Source organism: Panthera tigris, chromosome B4 (assembly GCF_018350195.1).
Source record: "Panthera tigris isolate Pti1 chromosome B4, P.tigris_Pti1_mat1.1, whole genome shotgun sequence".
Taxonomy (NCBI): domain Eukaryota; kingdom Metazoa; phylum Chordata; class Mammalia; order Carnivora; family Felidae; genus Panthera; species Panthera tigris.
This window is the reverse complement of record NC_056666.1, coordinates 132,271,629-132,288,424: the sequence shown is the minus strand read 5'-3', so window position 1 is coordinate 132,288,424 and position 16,796 is coordinate 132,271,629. Positions and strand designations below refer to the sequence as shown.

The following is a 16,796-nucleotide window of genomic DNA, read 5'->3' as shown; positions in this document are numbered from 1 at the left end:
CCCTGTAGCAGGGTGGCCTCGAACTTGGCTCTGGGAAACCGAGATTGGCCTGGGGCTAGTCTGTGTCTCACCTCTCCTCTACCAGGATGCCCAGAGACCAATCTGTTCCCTAACAGACCGCTACTGGGTGCCTAACACGAGCGGACACTTTTCTCAGCACTGGGGATACAGCAGAAACAAAACCACACCCCAGCTCTCGGGGGGGCTCCCGTTCCAGTGGGGGAGACAGGACACAAACAAAATATACAACAAAAATATACGTATGATGGAGACAGCTGACAGGGAAGAGAGTAGCATCTTACATAACACGGGTAGGAAAGGCCTCTCTGATAAAGTGGCCTGAGTTCCACTGAAGTGAGGGCTTCTGTGGATAGCTGGGAGACAGCATTACGAGACGAGGTGTGAAGAACAGCAAGGAGGCTGGAGCAGAGGGAGGAAGGGAGAAAGCGACGGGTGAGGTCGGAGGGGTAGCAGGGGCCCTCCTTGGAATGAACAGTTTTCAAATTAACTGGGACCTATCTTCTCATCACTGAATAAAGACCAACACTTGCAAAATCTCTTGTTTTCCCCATCAGTCAAAAAGCTTACCTCTCCTGGGGCGCCTGGGTGGCTCAGTCGGTTGGGCGGCCGACTACAGCTCAGGTCATGATCTCACAGTCTGTTCAGTTCGAGCCCCGCGTCGGGCTCTGTGCTGACAGCTCAGAGCCTGGAGCCTGCTTCCGATTCTGTGTCTCCCTCTCTCTCTGCCCCTTCCCAGCTTGCTCTCTGTCTGTCTCTGTCTCTCTCAAAAATAATAAACATTTAAAAAAAAAAAAAAAAAGCCTACCTCTCCTCTCAGGTGTCAACATTTCGAGAGCTGTGGCTTCTGTCCTCACAGACAGCTGGCATGCCTCCTTCAAACTGCCCATCACACTGAGAAAAGTGAGCATTTGCTACCGAAGAGGTCTCTGAATGCAGGGAGCCGACCTTACTCATCTTACGCACCACGCACAAATACCAGGGACACAGCAGGCCCTCCATGCAAATGTTACCCAAATGCATGATTACAGAGTGAGGGCAACTTTTCTATCCCTTTCCAGGAACACGTGTTCAAAAGAACAGCCTCAAAACAACAAATCAAATCACTTAACATACACTGAATTAATAGTGCCAGGCACTGGGGGTTTAACAGCGGACAAGAGACAGGCCCTGCCCTCGGGGAGCTGACGTTCTAGATGGGAGATGGACACATACACAATGCCAGGAAGAAAATTAAGCTGGGGAAGAGGCTAGAGAGGACTGAGGCAAAGGATGAGTGGGCTAATTTACACAGTGTTCACAGAAGGCCTCTCTCAGGCAGTGAGTGAACCTCAATGAAGAAAATTATCTGGAGGGGAGTGACGAACCAGGCAGAGTAAGTAGAAGGGCCATGAGATGGGGAAGTACATAGTGTGAGTTTAAGGCTTTATTCATTTTGGGGGGTGGGGGGAGAATCCCCCTCCTTCTCTTCCCTCTCCCCTCCTAGCAAATACCCACACACGCTCTTCAGAGCTTTCTGGGCTTATATTTAATATCCCTCACTCACACCAAAGAATGGGGCACTCTTTCTTAAAAGTTTCCCTTCCACCTCATTCATTCATTCATTCATTCATTCATTCATTCATTCATTCATTCATTCATGGACTCCTTGATGCCAAGCACTGTGCTAGAGACTGAGAATTCAGCAGCAAACAAGATGCTGTGCTGCTGGTCTTCCCAGGACTCCATTCGACTTTTTCAGACGGCTGTATCTCCCACCCTTCACAGCCCAGATGACACTGTCAGGGCAGGAACCTGTGTTCTTCACGCTCTGACCTCCATGTTTACCAGCACTCTGGGTACTCTGTGGACAGCCTGCAGTTTCTTTGGTGTTTTGAAAGGACAAGACCTTGGGCATGTGAATTCATGGCCTCTTACAATCCAGGTAAGAGAACGACTTTTTTTCCCACAAACTAGAATCTTCTGCCTTGTCATCTTTTTTCCACAACTAGAATCATGACCAGTGGTTCCTGAATTCATGCGCCCAAGCCCATCATGCTTCATACATTCAAAATTTCATACTTGAAAGCAGTAACCACCAATGTGCTGAACCGAGTGGAAAGATGATAAGAATTTCAATTCAGATAAACACCCAGGTCTCAACTTGACAGGAAAATGTCTCCAGAAATAAAGAGCATCTTCTTTTTCTTTAGGGTCTGGATAACTGCCCCATCAAAGAGCATCGAGACCTATCCTCGATGCTCTGTGGTCAATAACTGTGGGGGCACTTCTGGTCCCAGTTCATAACCAACTCCACACAACTGAGGCAGACAGATGTGAACTTATACAACAGATCCACCTAGCATGAGAAACATGCCAGAAGCAAACGAATACTGTAAAAAACCCAACTCTTAATACAGCAACAACCTGGATGAGTCTCCGGGGAACGATGCTAAGTGACAAAAGCCAATCCCAAAGGTTACATACTGTATGATTCCACCTCTATAATATTTCTGAAATGACAGTGGTTGTCAGGGGGCTGCAAGGAGGGTGAAGTGGAGTCCCACAGGTGTGGTTACACTAGTGATCCCTGTGGTAATGGAACTGTTCTGTATCTTCATAGTCATGGTGAATACACGAACCTACCTGTGGTAAGATTACAGACAACTAAACAGAATATACACAAACTGGTACAAGTAAAACGGGGAAATCTCAGTCAGATCGGTGAGTTGTATCAATGTTAGTATCTCGGTTGTGATACTACACTTTAGATCTGCAAGAAACTACTTATCGGGAAACTGCGCAGAGGGCACATGGAATCTCTATGTGTTATTTCTTACAACTGCATGTGAACCTACAATTATCTCAGTTAAAATTTTAATTGAAAAAAAAGCTTCAACATTGACTCATCCGTTTAAAAACTTTTCCAAGGACTTCTTTTTTTTTTTTTTTAATTTTTTTTTCAACGTTTTTTATTTATTTTTGGGACAGAGAGAGACAGAGCATGAACGGGAGAGGGGCAGAGAGAGAGGGAGACACAGAATCGGAAACAGGCTCCAGGCTCCGAGCCATCAGCCCAGAGCCTGACACGGGGCTCGAACTCACAGACCGTGAGATCGTGACCTGGCTGAAGTCGGACGCTTAACCGACTGCGCCACCCAGGCGCCCCCAAGGACTTCTATTTTAAACCATTTGTAAAGAGCTCTTTATGAAAGTCATGTAAGAGTCAAAAGGAATTTCAGAAATTGTTTAGTCCTGACATCCACAGAATTGCATTTCCAAAAATATTCTACAGTCTACAATTCACCCTAATATGTTCAAGTCGTTATAGTTTTATCAATCAAGTACATTAAGTACATTAGATACATGATAAATATGATACCATAGGGGTATTTAAAGTGTTCCCCTGCCGGGGCTCCTGGTTGACTCAGTCAGTTGAGCATCTGACTTTGGCTCAGGTCATGATCTCGTGGTCTGCGGGTTCAAGCCTTGCATCAGGCTCCGTACTAACAGCTCAGAGCCTGGATCCTGCTTCAGATTCTATGTCTCCCTCTCTCTCTCTGCCCCTCCCCTGCTCATGCTCTGTCTCTCTCTCTCCCAGAAGAAGATAATAAAACATTAAAAAAAAAAAAAAGTTAAAAAAAAAATAAAGTGTTCCCCTACCACATAATTCACCATATGGTTCTTTCACTGAGAATTTTAGTGATAGAATAGTAATATAGGCTCCTGTTTGACTTCGTGGCGGGTATGTGCAAGTGGCTCAGTCAACACCAGTTCCAAGTTCCCTTGAGTCTGTTTCCCTCACAACTGGAGACTGAGATGTGATTTATGTTCTGCCAATAAAGTGTGTTGTGTGTGACTTTAGCAGGGAACCGACAGGGTACAGGGCACAGATCTTCTCAGGGAGCAGAGGCCACACCTGTAGTAACGGTTTCCTGAACATGCAGGAAGACGAAGATGTGCCCATGGGGCCCTCCCCAGTTCCAACGTGTGGTTCCCAAGGATCAGTGAGATAGCGTCACCATTGAACAAACCCCTGGCACCTGCAGGAGTGAATTCTGCGGTCTGCACCCTGAGAGCTCTAACACAGATTTATACAGAGCTTTCCAAAGTACGTCTAATATATGTGGTTTGTATGGACGTTTACTTCCTTAAAAAGACAAATGGTAATCTTGGCAATTTATAAAACAGTAAGAAAATAACTAGACCCCAAACCATTAACAACCAGAACCAATTAAGGATTAATGATACCACATGCGTATCTAGAGTGAAAAAAATTAACAAAAAAAGTGCCACGGAAAGAGTCAAACGAAGTGTTCGAAGTATGCATTTAGTGTTTTAATTAAAAATGCACACAAAAAGAAAGCATGTTGGAATATATCCATTCAGGCAGAGGAAATTACATACTAGGGTACTCCAAATATCTGTATTGGATTTGTTAACATTTTTTCATTTGCTGGTTCTGACTGAGAGAGTTTAATGGGATGCTAATGTAATTTACACATGATATTAAATTAGTAGACAAAACCAAACAGCACTGAGGCATAAAAATCATTCTAACACTGAGTGGCTCATGGGAAGAAAATGGTAACATTAAACCTAGAGAAATTAAGGTAAATGCACTTTCCATTTAGAGGGATATAGAAATCTCTCCTGTCTTCAAATGCATCATGTGACATGTGACAGGCAATTCTTTTGTATGCCAGCAACAAAATTTAACACAGCTCCTTGTACAAATGGGTTATCTTCCTATATGAGGTTATGTAAAGCAATATTTCTCAAACTTTAATGGGAACATACACACAGATATTAAAATGGGAACATACACACAGATTGTCATTTAGTAGGTGTGGGTTGTAAACTACGATTCTCCATTTCTAACAAGCTGCTGGTCCCTGGACTTTACTCTGAACAGCACAAGCATAATGCCTTTGGTTGTTGCTTTCCAAGAAAATACGAAATTGCAGTCATTTCTCCAAGGATAAATACTAACCTCATTACTATCAAGCCTATGCCTTGTTATTCCCATCTGTGTTTCAGTGCCAAATTACAGCATAATCTTTACAAAGACCTATTAAAATGCAATTAAACAACTCACGTAGTGCCATGTATGTACCTGCAAAAAAAAAAAAAAAAAATCTGGATGACGGCAAATGTACGGACACAGATTTCAGAGATGTCAACATGTAAAAGAATGCGAGTGTCAGAACCAATAAGACTTTTGCACACAGCCTCTGTCTCTAAGCTTCTCACAAATTCCCACTTTCTGTATGTTGACATGCAATAAGGAATGGGCTTATTTAGAATTATTCAAACCAAATAAAGATAATACATTTAAAGAACTTGTTTTCACTTTCAGAAAGTCCATGTAGCAAAAGTTGTATCCAATGAGCCTAAGGAAGAACATCTAATTTGAAACCACTCTTCCTGAAGGTGATCTTGAACAAGGGAATCTTCAGACCTGCTATTCGACCTTAGCCCAGCTGTGCAAGAGTGCTTTATACACTGCCTTGGAAGTGGTCTCCTCACAGCTTCTGCCCCTGGTCCTAAGCCCTCCTTCCCAGACTGCATATAGCACGTTTTCCAGGCATCTGTAATCACCCATCATGCACCCCTGAGGCATTCCCTGGTGCTTCCAATCCTGCCCGGGTGATCTGGCTTTCTATCCCCTCATACGGGGGTCATAATCCCCTAAACATGTTCCAGTTTGTGTACACTCATCCAATTATTGGGCAAGACAGCATGAAAGTAGGCCTTGCCACTTCCTTATCCCAGAAAATAGACCACTGCCAGTACTTTCAAAGAGCCTGTGTATCTTCTTGGAAATCACATCTTACTGAACTGCAACCATCTCACAGCCCTATTTTTCCACAGTACTACGAAGTCACTTCTCCACAACTGAGTGCAGCACCTTACGTGTACCTCTATTAATGCCCTCTGTGCCAGATTATCAACCTAACATTGCTACCCCCTAGTCCTCCCTGCACTGCAGGAAAAGGTCTGGAACTACATATCTCAGAAGCCCATTCTCCATTTGTCTAGGTTGATGAGCTGAAGTGAGGCACATCCACGTGAGATTTGGAAGGCAGAAGTCACTGTGCTCTGGAAACAGTTTCGAGCAGACACACAGGCAGCAGCAGACAGGACTTTCCACTTTTACAGCAGCTTCCTGATTAGTTAAAGCCATAATGGAGCTGCAGGCAGCTGAGATCACTACTTTCCTAGGGACCTGGCACTCTAATTTCCTCAACAATAATAGTGGCCTCCCTGAATTTTCCCCCCAGACTCACTTTCAAAGTCTTTCCTTCTTGGAAAATACAGTGGATTCTACACTCCCCCAGCCCCCCAAAAAGCTACTAGAATTAATAAATGACTTTAGCAAAGTTTTAGGCCACAGAATCTATATATAAAATCAACTGTATTTCTATATAATAGCAACAAACAATAGAAATTGAATTAAAAAAAATTTTTTTAACGTTTATTTATTTTTGAGACAGAGAGAGACAGAGCATGAACGGGGAAGGGTCAGAGCGAGGGAGACACAGAATCCGAAGCAGGCTCCAGGCTCCGAGCTGTCAGCACAGAGTCTGATGCGGGGCCCAAACTCACGGACTGTAAGATCATGACCTCAGCCAAAGTCGGACACTTAACCGACTGAGCCACCCAGGCACCCTATAGAAACTGAAATTTTAAAAAACCCTATTTACAGTGGCATCAAAATTTATGAAATACTTAGGGATAAGTCTGACCAACACTGAAAACTATAAAACACTACTGAGAGAAAAATTTAAATACCTAAGTAGGTGAAGAGGTATACCATATACCATATTTATGGATTAGAAAACTCAATATTAAGATATAGATTCTCCCCAAATTAACTTACAGATTCAACACAATCCCTATCAAAATCTCACAAGGTGTTTATTATTCTTCTTTCAATAGACATTGACAACCTCCTTTTAAAACTTCAAAGAACCCAGAAAAGCCAACAACTTCTAAAAAGAGCAAAGTTGGAAGACGCACACAACCTGACACCCACACTTGTTATAAAGGTAGAGTAACCGGGGCACCTGGCTGGTGCAGTTGGTGGAGCATGCGACTCTTGATCTTAGGACTGAGTGTTTGAGCCCCATGTTGAGAGTAGTGACTATTTAAAAATACTTAACAAAGAAGGAAAGAAAGAGAGAGAGAAAGAGAGAGAGAGAGGGAGAGAGAGAGAGAGAGGGAGGGAGGGAGGGAGGGAGGGAGGGAGGGAGAGAGAGAGAGAGAAAGAAAGAAAAGGAAAAGGAAAGGAAAAGGAAAAGGAAAAGAAAAGAAAAAAGAAAAGAAAGGTAGAGTAAGGAAGACAGTGGGGTATGGGTCTAAAGACAGACAAAAAGTTCACTGGGATAAGATAGATTCCAAAAATAAACTGACAGAGATATGGACAAATGATTTGCAAAAAAGGTGCAAAAGCAATTCAGTGGAGAAAGGCTAGACTTTCCACCAAATCATGGTGGAGTAACTGAACATATGTTAAAAAAAAAAAAAAAATGAACCTCAATCCATACCTTGCACTACATATAAAAATTAACTCAAAATAAATAACAGATCTAAATATAAAACCTAAAAACTATAAGAAAATGTAGGAAAGAAAATTTTTGTGACCTTGGGTTAGGCAAATTATTTCACAGGTACAACACTGAAAGTAAAGTCCATAAAAGAAAATTTGACTCAATAAAATTAAGAATTTCTTTCTCTACAGAAGATAATGGTAAGAAAATGAAAAGAGTTGCAGACTGGGAAAAAATACTTGCAAATCACTTATCTGATCGAGAATTTAATGTCCATTTGTATTAAGAACTCTCAAAACTCGGTAATAAACAATTTTTAAAAGAGGCCAAAGATTAGAAGACACTTTACCAAAGAAAATTTACAGATGGCAAATAAGCACATAAGAAGACGTTCAACATCATCAGTCATTAAAAACAAACAAACAAACAAACAAAACCAAAAAAAACCCTAAAGCTACTGTGAGATGCTACCATATGCATACTTATTAGAATGTCCAAATTTAAAAAAAGACTGACTGCACCTGGTTTTGGAAACTGGAACTCTTGTGGTGGGAATGTAAAATAGTACAATCACTTTGGAAAATAGTTTGGCAGTTTTCTACAAAGTTAAACAGACACCTACCATACCGATCCAGCCATTCCACACCTAGGTATTTACCCTAGAGAAAATAAAGCATACATCCAATACAAAGACTTTGTAAACAAGTATTTTCTAATAGCTGAAAACTATAAACTACTCAAACAGGCATCCGTAGATGAATGGATAAACAAACAGTGGTAGCGCCTGCCATGAAGTACGACTCAGCAATAAGAATGAACTATTGATACACACAATATGGAGAAACCTCAAAATTACGATGAGTGAAATAAGCTAGACAAGAAGTACTGTATGTTCCATTGGTATCAAATTGTAAAAACCCCCACAAACTACTGTGACACAAAGCAGATCAGTGGTTACTGAGGAGTTGGGGAGGGGAAGAAAAGGACAGGAAGGAGTATTGACAAATGGGCACAAGTAGACTCTGAGGAACAAAGGATACATTCATCATCGTTTGTATGTAACTCAAAACTGAACGAATATTGAACGCTTCAAATATGAGCAGTTTATTATATGTCAGTTATACCTCAATAAGGGGCTACAATAAAAATAAAAAAAGAAAAGAAAGGGGAAAAAAATCTTTCCTGCAAGGAATACCTTGAATGGCCTGTTTTCCTGACAGAACCCTGACTGATACACCAGTATAAGTGAGATCTCTTTATCAGTTGAAATTTCACCCAGGGTGCGCACACTGTTCCTAAAAGATGAAACCTTTAAATTGGAGCTTCTGTGTGGATAACATTCCTAGAATGGGTATCAAGTTTCATTTTTAAATGCAATGAAATCACCTGTAAAAGAAATCTTAGGAAGTCAACGTCTGAATTTTTATTTATTTTTATTTTTTTTCCAATATATGAAGTTTATTGTCAAATTGGTTTTCATACAACACCCAGTGCTCATCCCAAAAGGTGCCCTCCTCAATACCCATCACCCACCCTCCCCTCCCTCCCACCCCCCATCAACCCTCAGTTTGTTCTCAGTTTTTAAGAGTCTCTTATGCTTTGGCTCTCTCCCACTCTAACCTCTTTTTTTTTTTTCCTTCCCCTCCCCCATGGGTTTCTGTTAAGTTTCTCAGGATCCACATAAGAGTGAAACCATATGGTATCTGTCTTTCTCTGTATGGCTTATTTCACTTAGCATCACACTCTCCAGTTCCATCCACGTTGCTACAAAAGGCCATATTTCATTCTTTCTCATTGCCACGTAGTATTCCGTTGTGTATATAAACCACAATTTCTTTATCCATTCATCAGTTGATGGACATTTAGGCTCTTCCCATAATTTGGCTATTGTTGAGAGTGCTGCTATAAACATTGGGGTACAAGTGCCCCTATGCATCAGTACTCCTGTATCCCTTGGGTAAATTCCTAGCAGTGCTATTGCTGGGTCATAGGGTAGGTCTATTTTTAATTTTTTGAGGAACCTCCACACTGTTTTCCAGAGCGGCTGCACCAATTTGCATTCCCACCAACAGTGCAAGAGGGTTCCCGTTTCTCCACATCCTCTCCAGCATCTATAGTCTCCTGATTTGTTCATTGTGGCCACTCTGACTGGCGTGAGGTGATATCTGAGTGTGGTTTTGATTTGTATTTCCCTGATGAGGAGCGAACGTCTGAATTTTTAAACCTTTACCTTTACATTTCACTTAACATTCTGGATCACCATAAACTACCAGCATCTTCACTGGATTTTTCGCTTGAAGTTTCATTCAATTGGTAACACATGATGGTGTGTTCAGGTGGGAACTCTGAGTCAAATCTGCTCAATTTTCAGCCATTCCTGTGGTTTTGCTTGCCTTAAGCTTAGCTTCTTCGCTCAAAGGAACTGCTAGGTTTTACTGTGCTAATTTGGTGAATAAATCTTTATTAACAACATCTCACGTTTTACTCCTGAAAGTACTTTCCCATACATACTCCTGAAAGCACTTTAGGCCAGGCTCCTAAAGACCATCTGAAGTGAGTGGTAGTTTTACAAATATCCAAACAGGCAAAGGGGCAACACCATGACGAGAGCTATACCACATACTCTAATATTTATATCTTGGAGCCACTAAAAACCATGTTTAAACCTTAAGGGCCAGACAAACCCACAAAAGCCAGACAAGCACTCTGCCCTTGGCATTCAACAACAAAGAAAGCAAAGAGAAATGAAGAGTCTAAGGAAGGGCTTCGGAAAGAACTACTCACTACAGAACAGTGATAATCTAGAGTTCCTCGGCAGAAAAGTGGATCAATCAGAATCCACACTTGTGAGGCACACGTGTTTAGAAGACCTGACAACTTATTAACAGCAGATAAGTGGGGCTATGTTCATAAACATTTAGGTGCTTTTATTTTTATGTTGTTTTTCCCTTTCTCTGCCTGCTTCCATGCATGGTCCAACACAATTATATTATTAAAAGAATAAATATGTAACTGACCTTTGAAATCAGTAAGATTGTTAACAATTCAACCAAAATTACAGTAAGCTGACACTCCATTAAAAGGCAGTTTTAGGGGCGCCTGGGTGGCTCAGTCAGTTAAGCGACCAACTTCAGCTCAGGTCATGATCTCACGGTTTGTGAGTTTGAGCCCCACGTCGGGCTCTGTGTTGATGGCTCAGAGCCTGGAGCCCGTTTCGGATTCTGTGTCTCCCTCTCTCTCTGCCCCTCCCTTGCTCACGCTCTCTCTTTCCTTCAAAAATACATAATCATTAAAAAAAAATTTTTTAAAGGCAGTTTTAAAGCAATTGAAGTGTGACACATGACTGTTAAGAGTACGTGGTATCTAAACTCACCAAGGACTAACTCAGTGGCTAGGACATCAAAATGCTTCACATGCTCTAAACATGTCCATCCACACCAGGGCCTCATCTTTGAAGATGCTGACTTGGAAGCCTTGGTCTGAGGTTCAGATCCCATGTGTGCACTCCCAAAGGAGATGGTATAGCAGGTTCTGGAAGGTTCTGGGAGGTTTGCTGCCACTGAAACAAGGGAAGGGAATTGGATCATGTGTGCCCTCAACTGGGAGCCATTATCCTTAGGCTCTGGACCCTCCTTTCTCACTGACCAAACCACTTTCTCTCTCATGGCTACGTCGCACACATAAGAAATACGGCTAAATGAAAATTTTCAAGAGCATTATTACTCAACTTTAAGGAATCAAAAGAGAATTCAAACAATGAAACATTTGCCTCTCCTCTAACCATGCCTAAGGCTGATGTATATCCCATGCTGACAAGGTAGGAGGGGCGTTAGGGGTGTGGTCATAATGCAGCCCCGCCCCCCCAGGAAAGTGATTTTTGCACTCATTTGTAGATCTCTGCCTTAAGAAAAACAACAACAACAACAACAACAACAAGCATTTTAGAAAAGACATGAACTTTCCTCAGAGATCACACAGTAGCTACTGCAAAGAGCAAGGGAACTAGGCAGTGTATACGCTTCCTGATTATACTGCATCACTACCATTCTATTAAGCTGGTGCCTGTTACTCTAATTCTGGAAATCCTCTGAGAAAGGGTGCTATTTGTGACACTTATCTTGGTATTGAGAAAATTAGCAGAGAAGGAAATCAACTCTGAATTCAGGATTCCACAGGTGACAGTCGTACCCTACTTCTCAATGCTCTTAATTTGTGCTCTATTTTCAGAATAGTCAAAATGGAAAGTCGTGTTCTTGTGTGCTAGCAGTTGTCACTTAAATTTAGCAAGCTGAAAGATAATCACTGAATTACCTTGAGGAAAATGTGTATTTCTGAAAGATAAGCATGTTAAAGGTTAATAAGTAACCAACTAAGTGTAAAGCTAACTCATGAACTTACGTGACCTAATTTTTCAACTAAAATTAAACCCCAGTGCAAAAATGACTCAAAATTTAAAATAGGATTTATATTTTGGTAACAACCAAGCCAACACTGACCTGTGTCTAATTTTTCAGGATCAAATACAGAATGCCTGACTCCACTTAAGATGGTGTATTAAATTAGGTTTGTACCTAATTTACGTAACCGGAGGGAAATTTTTAGAGAATGATCTACCATTGTGATCTTTAATAGATAATCTCAGTAATAGCTATGTGTAAATATCCTATTTCTCTGAGAGAATACTTAAATTTCTCTTAAGGTATCAAGATCTTTCTTCTCCTTATAGTGAAGAATTACACTTTCTATATGTAAGTGGAGTCGAGTGGGTGTGAACGGATGCATGCGGTAGAGTTCTGTATTCCTTTGTGTTTTAGGACCTTCAGTTTCCAACAACTTCTTCAAAGTTCTTTTGATTCCACCTCCTACAATTCCATATCAAGCATGGTAAATTACAACAAGCAGAGCCTTCTGCCAAGGCTGTCTGGTAAAGAGCACAGACTTTGGAGTCTGGCAATTTTCAAATCAACTGTATGTATCTTGGGTCTCAGACACTAATGGCAGGAACCTGGGCAAATTATCTGGCCTCTAAGTCAGTTTTCGTATCTATAAAATGGGGGTACGCTACCTATCTTGAAGAAAAGCTGCGCTGATTAGAGAATGTGGGTGGAAAACACATAACAATACCCAGCCCATGGGCTGCTGTTGCTGCTGCTGCTTCTGCACTGGTGTCCTCTTTCTCCTCCACATCAAGCAACTATGATGCATAAAGCACCAGAGAAGCGCTATGGGTAATTCAAAGAGGTCATCATTTCTGAGAAGGTCCTCAGGAGCCACCCCGACTCTCTCTATAAAATCAGACCCATACCTCAAACCTTAAATGAAACTAAAGTCCAGACAGAGAAAAGATTTAAATGTAAAGGAAGGAAGGAAGGAAGGAAGCAAGGAAGGGAACAGCTAAAGCACTTTAAGAGATTGTGGTGAATTTTTCTTTTCAGAATTAGAATGAACAAAGCCTTTCTTTTTTTTTTTTTTCTCTTAAGATTGTAAGTAATGTAGGCCCCACCTAATGTGGGGCCCGAACTCGGAGTCCCAAGATCAAGAGTTGCACGCTCTACCAACTGAATCAGCCAGGTGCCCCCAAAGACTTTCTAACTAAGATACATACTCAGAATCCATAAACAATTGCTATATTTGTATAAAATACAGATATATAAAAACTTTAAAACGATTAATATGATAAATCCACCAAGAACAAACTAGTATTTGTTGAGAAAAAGATATCAGCAACCTATAGCACATAAGGCTAGATTCCAGAAAGAGCTTCTACAAATCAATAAGGAAAAGACCAACAATCCAATAGAAAAGTGGATGAAGGAAATGAACAGTTCACAGAGGAGATAAAAAGTTCTAAAACTTATGAAAAGATGATCTACTACATTCCTTACAAGGGAACAGTATATTAAAACTAATACTGAGAGACTACTTTTCACTTACCAAAGTGTCACTGACAAAATTTAGTAAAAACACTGTACTCTCAAAGGTGTCAGGGAAAAAGGCATTCACATACAGGGTTGGTTGGAGTATAAGCTGGTACAATCTCAGAGAGAACCATTTGACCTATCAAAATTAAAGTGTACATAGGTTTTGACCCAGCAACCTCACTTCTAGGAACATATCACAGGAAAGTAATTACACATGAGGGAAATTATATATGTAAAGGATATTCGTTGCAACATGTTTGTAATGGCAAAAGATTGGAAACAGTCCATCAATTAGGAGATTGGTTAAATAAATTACAGGTTATCCACACAAGCTTAGATTATAATTGCATATATAAAAGGAAGTTTCTTATGTACTAATGAAAATAGACCTTCAAGGTATGTTGTTAAATTTAAAAAGCAAGATACAAAGAAGTGCACTTGATGCTACCATATGTGTATGAATAGAGACTCCCTGGAAGGAAACATAAAAAATGAGTAATACTGATGTGTCTGAGAAGGGAAAGCTGGGTGGTTTTAAGATGACCGTATACTCTTTTTGACCAGATAATTCAATTTTTAAACAAGGTCACACAACAAGATGTTAGCAACAGGGGAAACAGGACAAGATACACAAGATTATTTCTTACAACCATTTTTTTCTTTAGTTTTTATTTAAATTCCAGTTAGTTAACACACAGTGTAGTGTTAGTTTCAGGTGTATGATATAGTGATTCAACAGTTCATACATCAGCCAATGGTTGTCACGAGTGCACTCCTTAATCCCCATCACCTATTTCTCCCATCCCCCCATCTAGCTCTCATCTGGTGACTATCCGTGTGTTCTCTATAGTTAAGAGTCTATTTCTTGGTTTGCCTGCTTCCTTTTTTTTTTCTTTTACAATTAAAACAAATTTTTTTAACGTTTTTTATTTAGAGAGAGGGACAGAGTATGAATGGAGGAGGGGCAGAGAGAGAGATGAAGACACAGAATCCACGAAGCAGGCTCCAGGCTACGAGCTGTCAGCACGGAGCCTGATGCAGGGCTTGAACCCACGAACCAGGAGATCATGACCTGAGCTGAAGTTGGACTGACTGAGCCACCCAGGCGCCCCGCCTGCTTCCTTTTTTTAGCATGTTATTTTTACAATAACATGTGAGCATGTTATTTAGCATGTGATTCTACAATTATTTCAAAATAAAGAGTTTAAATTTAAAAAAACCTAATAATTGTGGTACATGGCTGGCTTGGTTGGTGGAGCATGCAACTCTTGATCTCAGGGTTGTGAGTTCGAGCCCAATGTTGGGTGTAGAAATTACTTAAAGATATTTTTTTTAATTCCAATAATCTATTTGATTTGAATAAGCAATATGAAATGGATCTGGAAGTCAAATGAGTGGTCAAGGCAGTGATGCTACCCTGAGTTCAGAAGATCACTGTTCAGGGTCACCAAAGGAGATCCCTCTGTGAGAACCCTCAAATCCCTAGACAGGCCTCATTCCTCTCTGTGCTCTGGCCCACATGCTCCCACAGCTGGAGCACAAATCCCCTCCCTTTCTTTGACTCCAATCAAGGCCTTCAAAGAGCCAAGAAATTTCCCCTGGGTCAGCTCCCCATTCTCTCTAAACCTCTTCCTTACTCCTGACGCCTGTGCGTTTGGTGTGGCACAGAGGAAACTGTACGGCCCACCCCACACGGAGACGCAGGCTGTCCAGATCAGCCATGACAGTAGAACAAAACTCTTCTCAGACACAAGCTGCAAATGACAACTAGGAGGTTTCAGGGGCTCCCTAATTGTACCTCTGTGAGGGGCTATGAGATGGTGTGACGACACACAAGAGAGGTGGTCAGGGAGATTCCAAAGGGCAAAAATTTATTTTCTCTACTTCTCCTGGGGGCTGAAAGTGCCCGAATTATTAGCAATGAGTCATCCTGCCTCCTGGCTACACTTTAAAATGGAAAGAGAGATGGACAGGCCAGGACACCTTAACTTCAGGACACTAGCCATTGAAATCCTTCCATTAAAACACCCCTTGTATGGACTCCACACTCACCAAGCAACCATCTAATTCTAACACACAGGACACCTAAAGTATGGACGGTTTTGGGCAGAATGTCCAGTGGGAACCCTAGAGCGAGGGGCAACAGGAAAGTAGACAGGAGGAGTCGATAAACAGGGTAAGAAGTTAGTCAAATCTTCACTTAATTGTACTACCTTCAAGAGAAAACTAGCAACTAAAATGAGTTTGCATTTATATCCTTCCTAAGCGCTCAGCTGGTACAGGAACATGTCTCTGGAAACATGGGCAGGATACTAAAGACCTGACTTAGGAATACGGGTAAGAACTCCTATCAAATAGTCCACACACTTAAGAGAAGGAAACAACATCCTGACAAAAGGAAACTACATGCTGTGCTGTGCCACAGGGAATGGTGGAAGACCTAGAATCTTCTAGCACACAAGACAGAATGCTACAGGTATCAACAGAACCAGGGGGTGCGTGAGGTGGGAAGGGCAGGAAATGGGATACCTTAGAAGGATGCTGCCATCATCAGGAAACCTAAAGCTTCCCAGAACCAGCCAGGCCTTTTTGCTAAAAGCGTATTAGGTGGGGCTTTTGAGTTAAAATTTACAGTTTGCTTTCCCCTACGTGCCTGCCTTAGCTTCACCTTTTTCATTCATTTTATTTGACACGCTGCAGGCCTTTACCAAATTAGACCAACGAGTCCAGTCTTGAAAGCTAACAACTGCTCTCCAAACACACCAATTTCCCTTTTCCTAAAACAAAGTCTTTAAAAGGGAAGGGAAAGTGAAGAAAGAGAGTGTGTTCACAATGCCTGCCAATTCTTTTGACCAACTTGGGGTTTCCACAATTAAGCTTTGCACTGTTACATATGCATCTTTTGCTTAAAAAAAAAAAAAAAAAAAAGATGAAAGGAGAAGGGACATGAAACACTGAGCACCACAACTAAGCCTTCAAGGTACTAACCAAAAGGTAAAAAAAAAAAAAAATTCCAAGAAGATAAAATGATTTAAGCAAACACTTGAACAATAAGTTGTGTGCACACACACTCACAAAAATCACTCTCTGCCTCAAGCAGCGTAGATTCAGAGTCTCTCCCTCCCTCTTCTAAGTCACTCTAAAGCTAACAGAGTGACAAAGGCTCCCCAGTAGGTGGGGGTGGGAAGGGGAGGGGGCTCAAACCTCCACCCCTCCCTCAAACCACTTCTAACACATACCCACTGTCATACTCTAAATCCTAGCTCCTGGTCCTACTCAGGATGCTGGCTTGGGCTCCAAGACCCCTGTGGCCTGTCCACAGCTA

General features: G+C 41.4%; 1 protein-coding gene across 14 annotated transcripts in view; it reads right to left on the bottom strand.

Annotated features, from left to right (window-relative positions):
* Positions 1-16,796, bottom strand: part of TNRC6B (trinucleotide repeat containing adaptor 6B) — a 247,560-nt gene that overhangs the window by 74,661 nt on the left and 156,103 nt on the right. The window contains exon 5 of one of the 14 annotated variants that reach the window (XM_042993345.1): positions 5,096-5,113. The exons of 11 other annotated variants lie outside the window; for them this stretch is intronic. In XM_042993345.1, the coding sequence (XP_042849279.1) occupies positions 5,096-5,113 (18 nt within the window). 2 more of the 14 variants (XM_042993343.1, XM_042993342.1) reach the window with 2 other exon arrangements.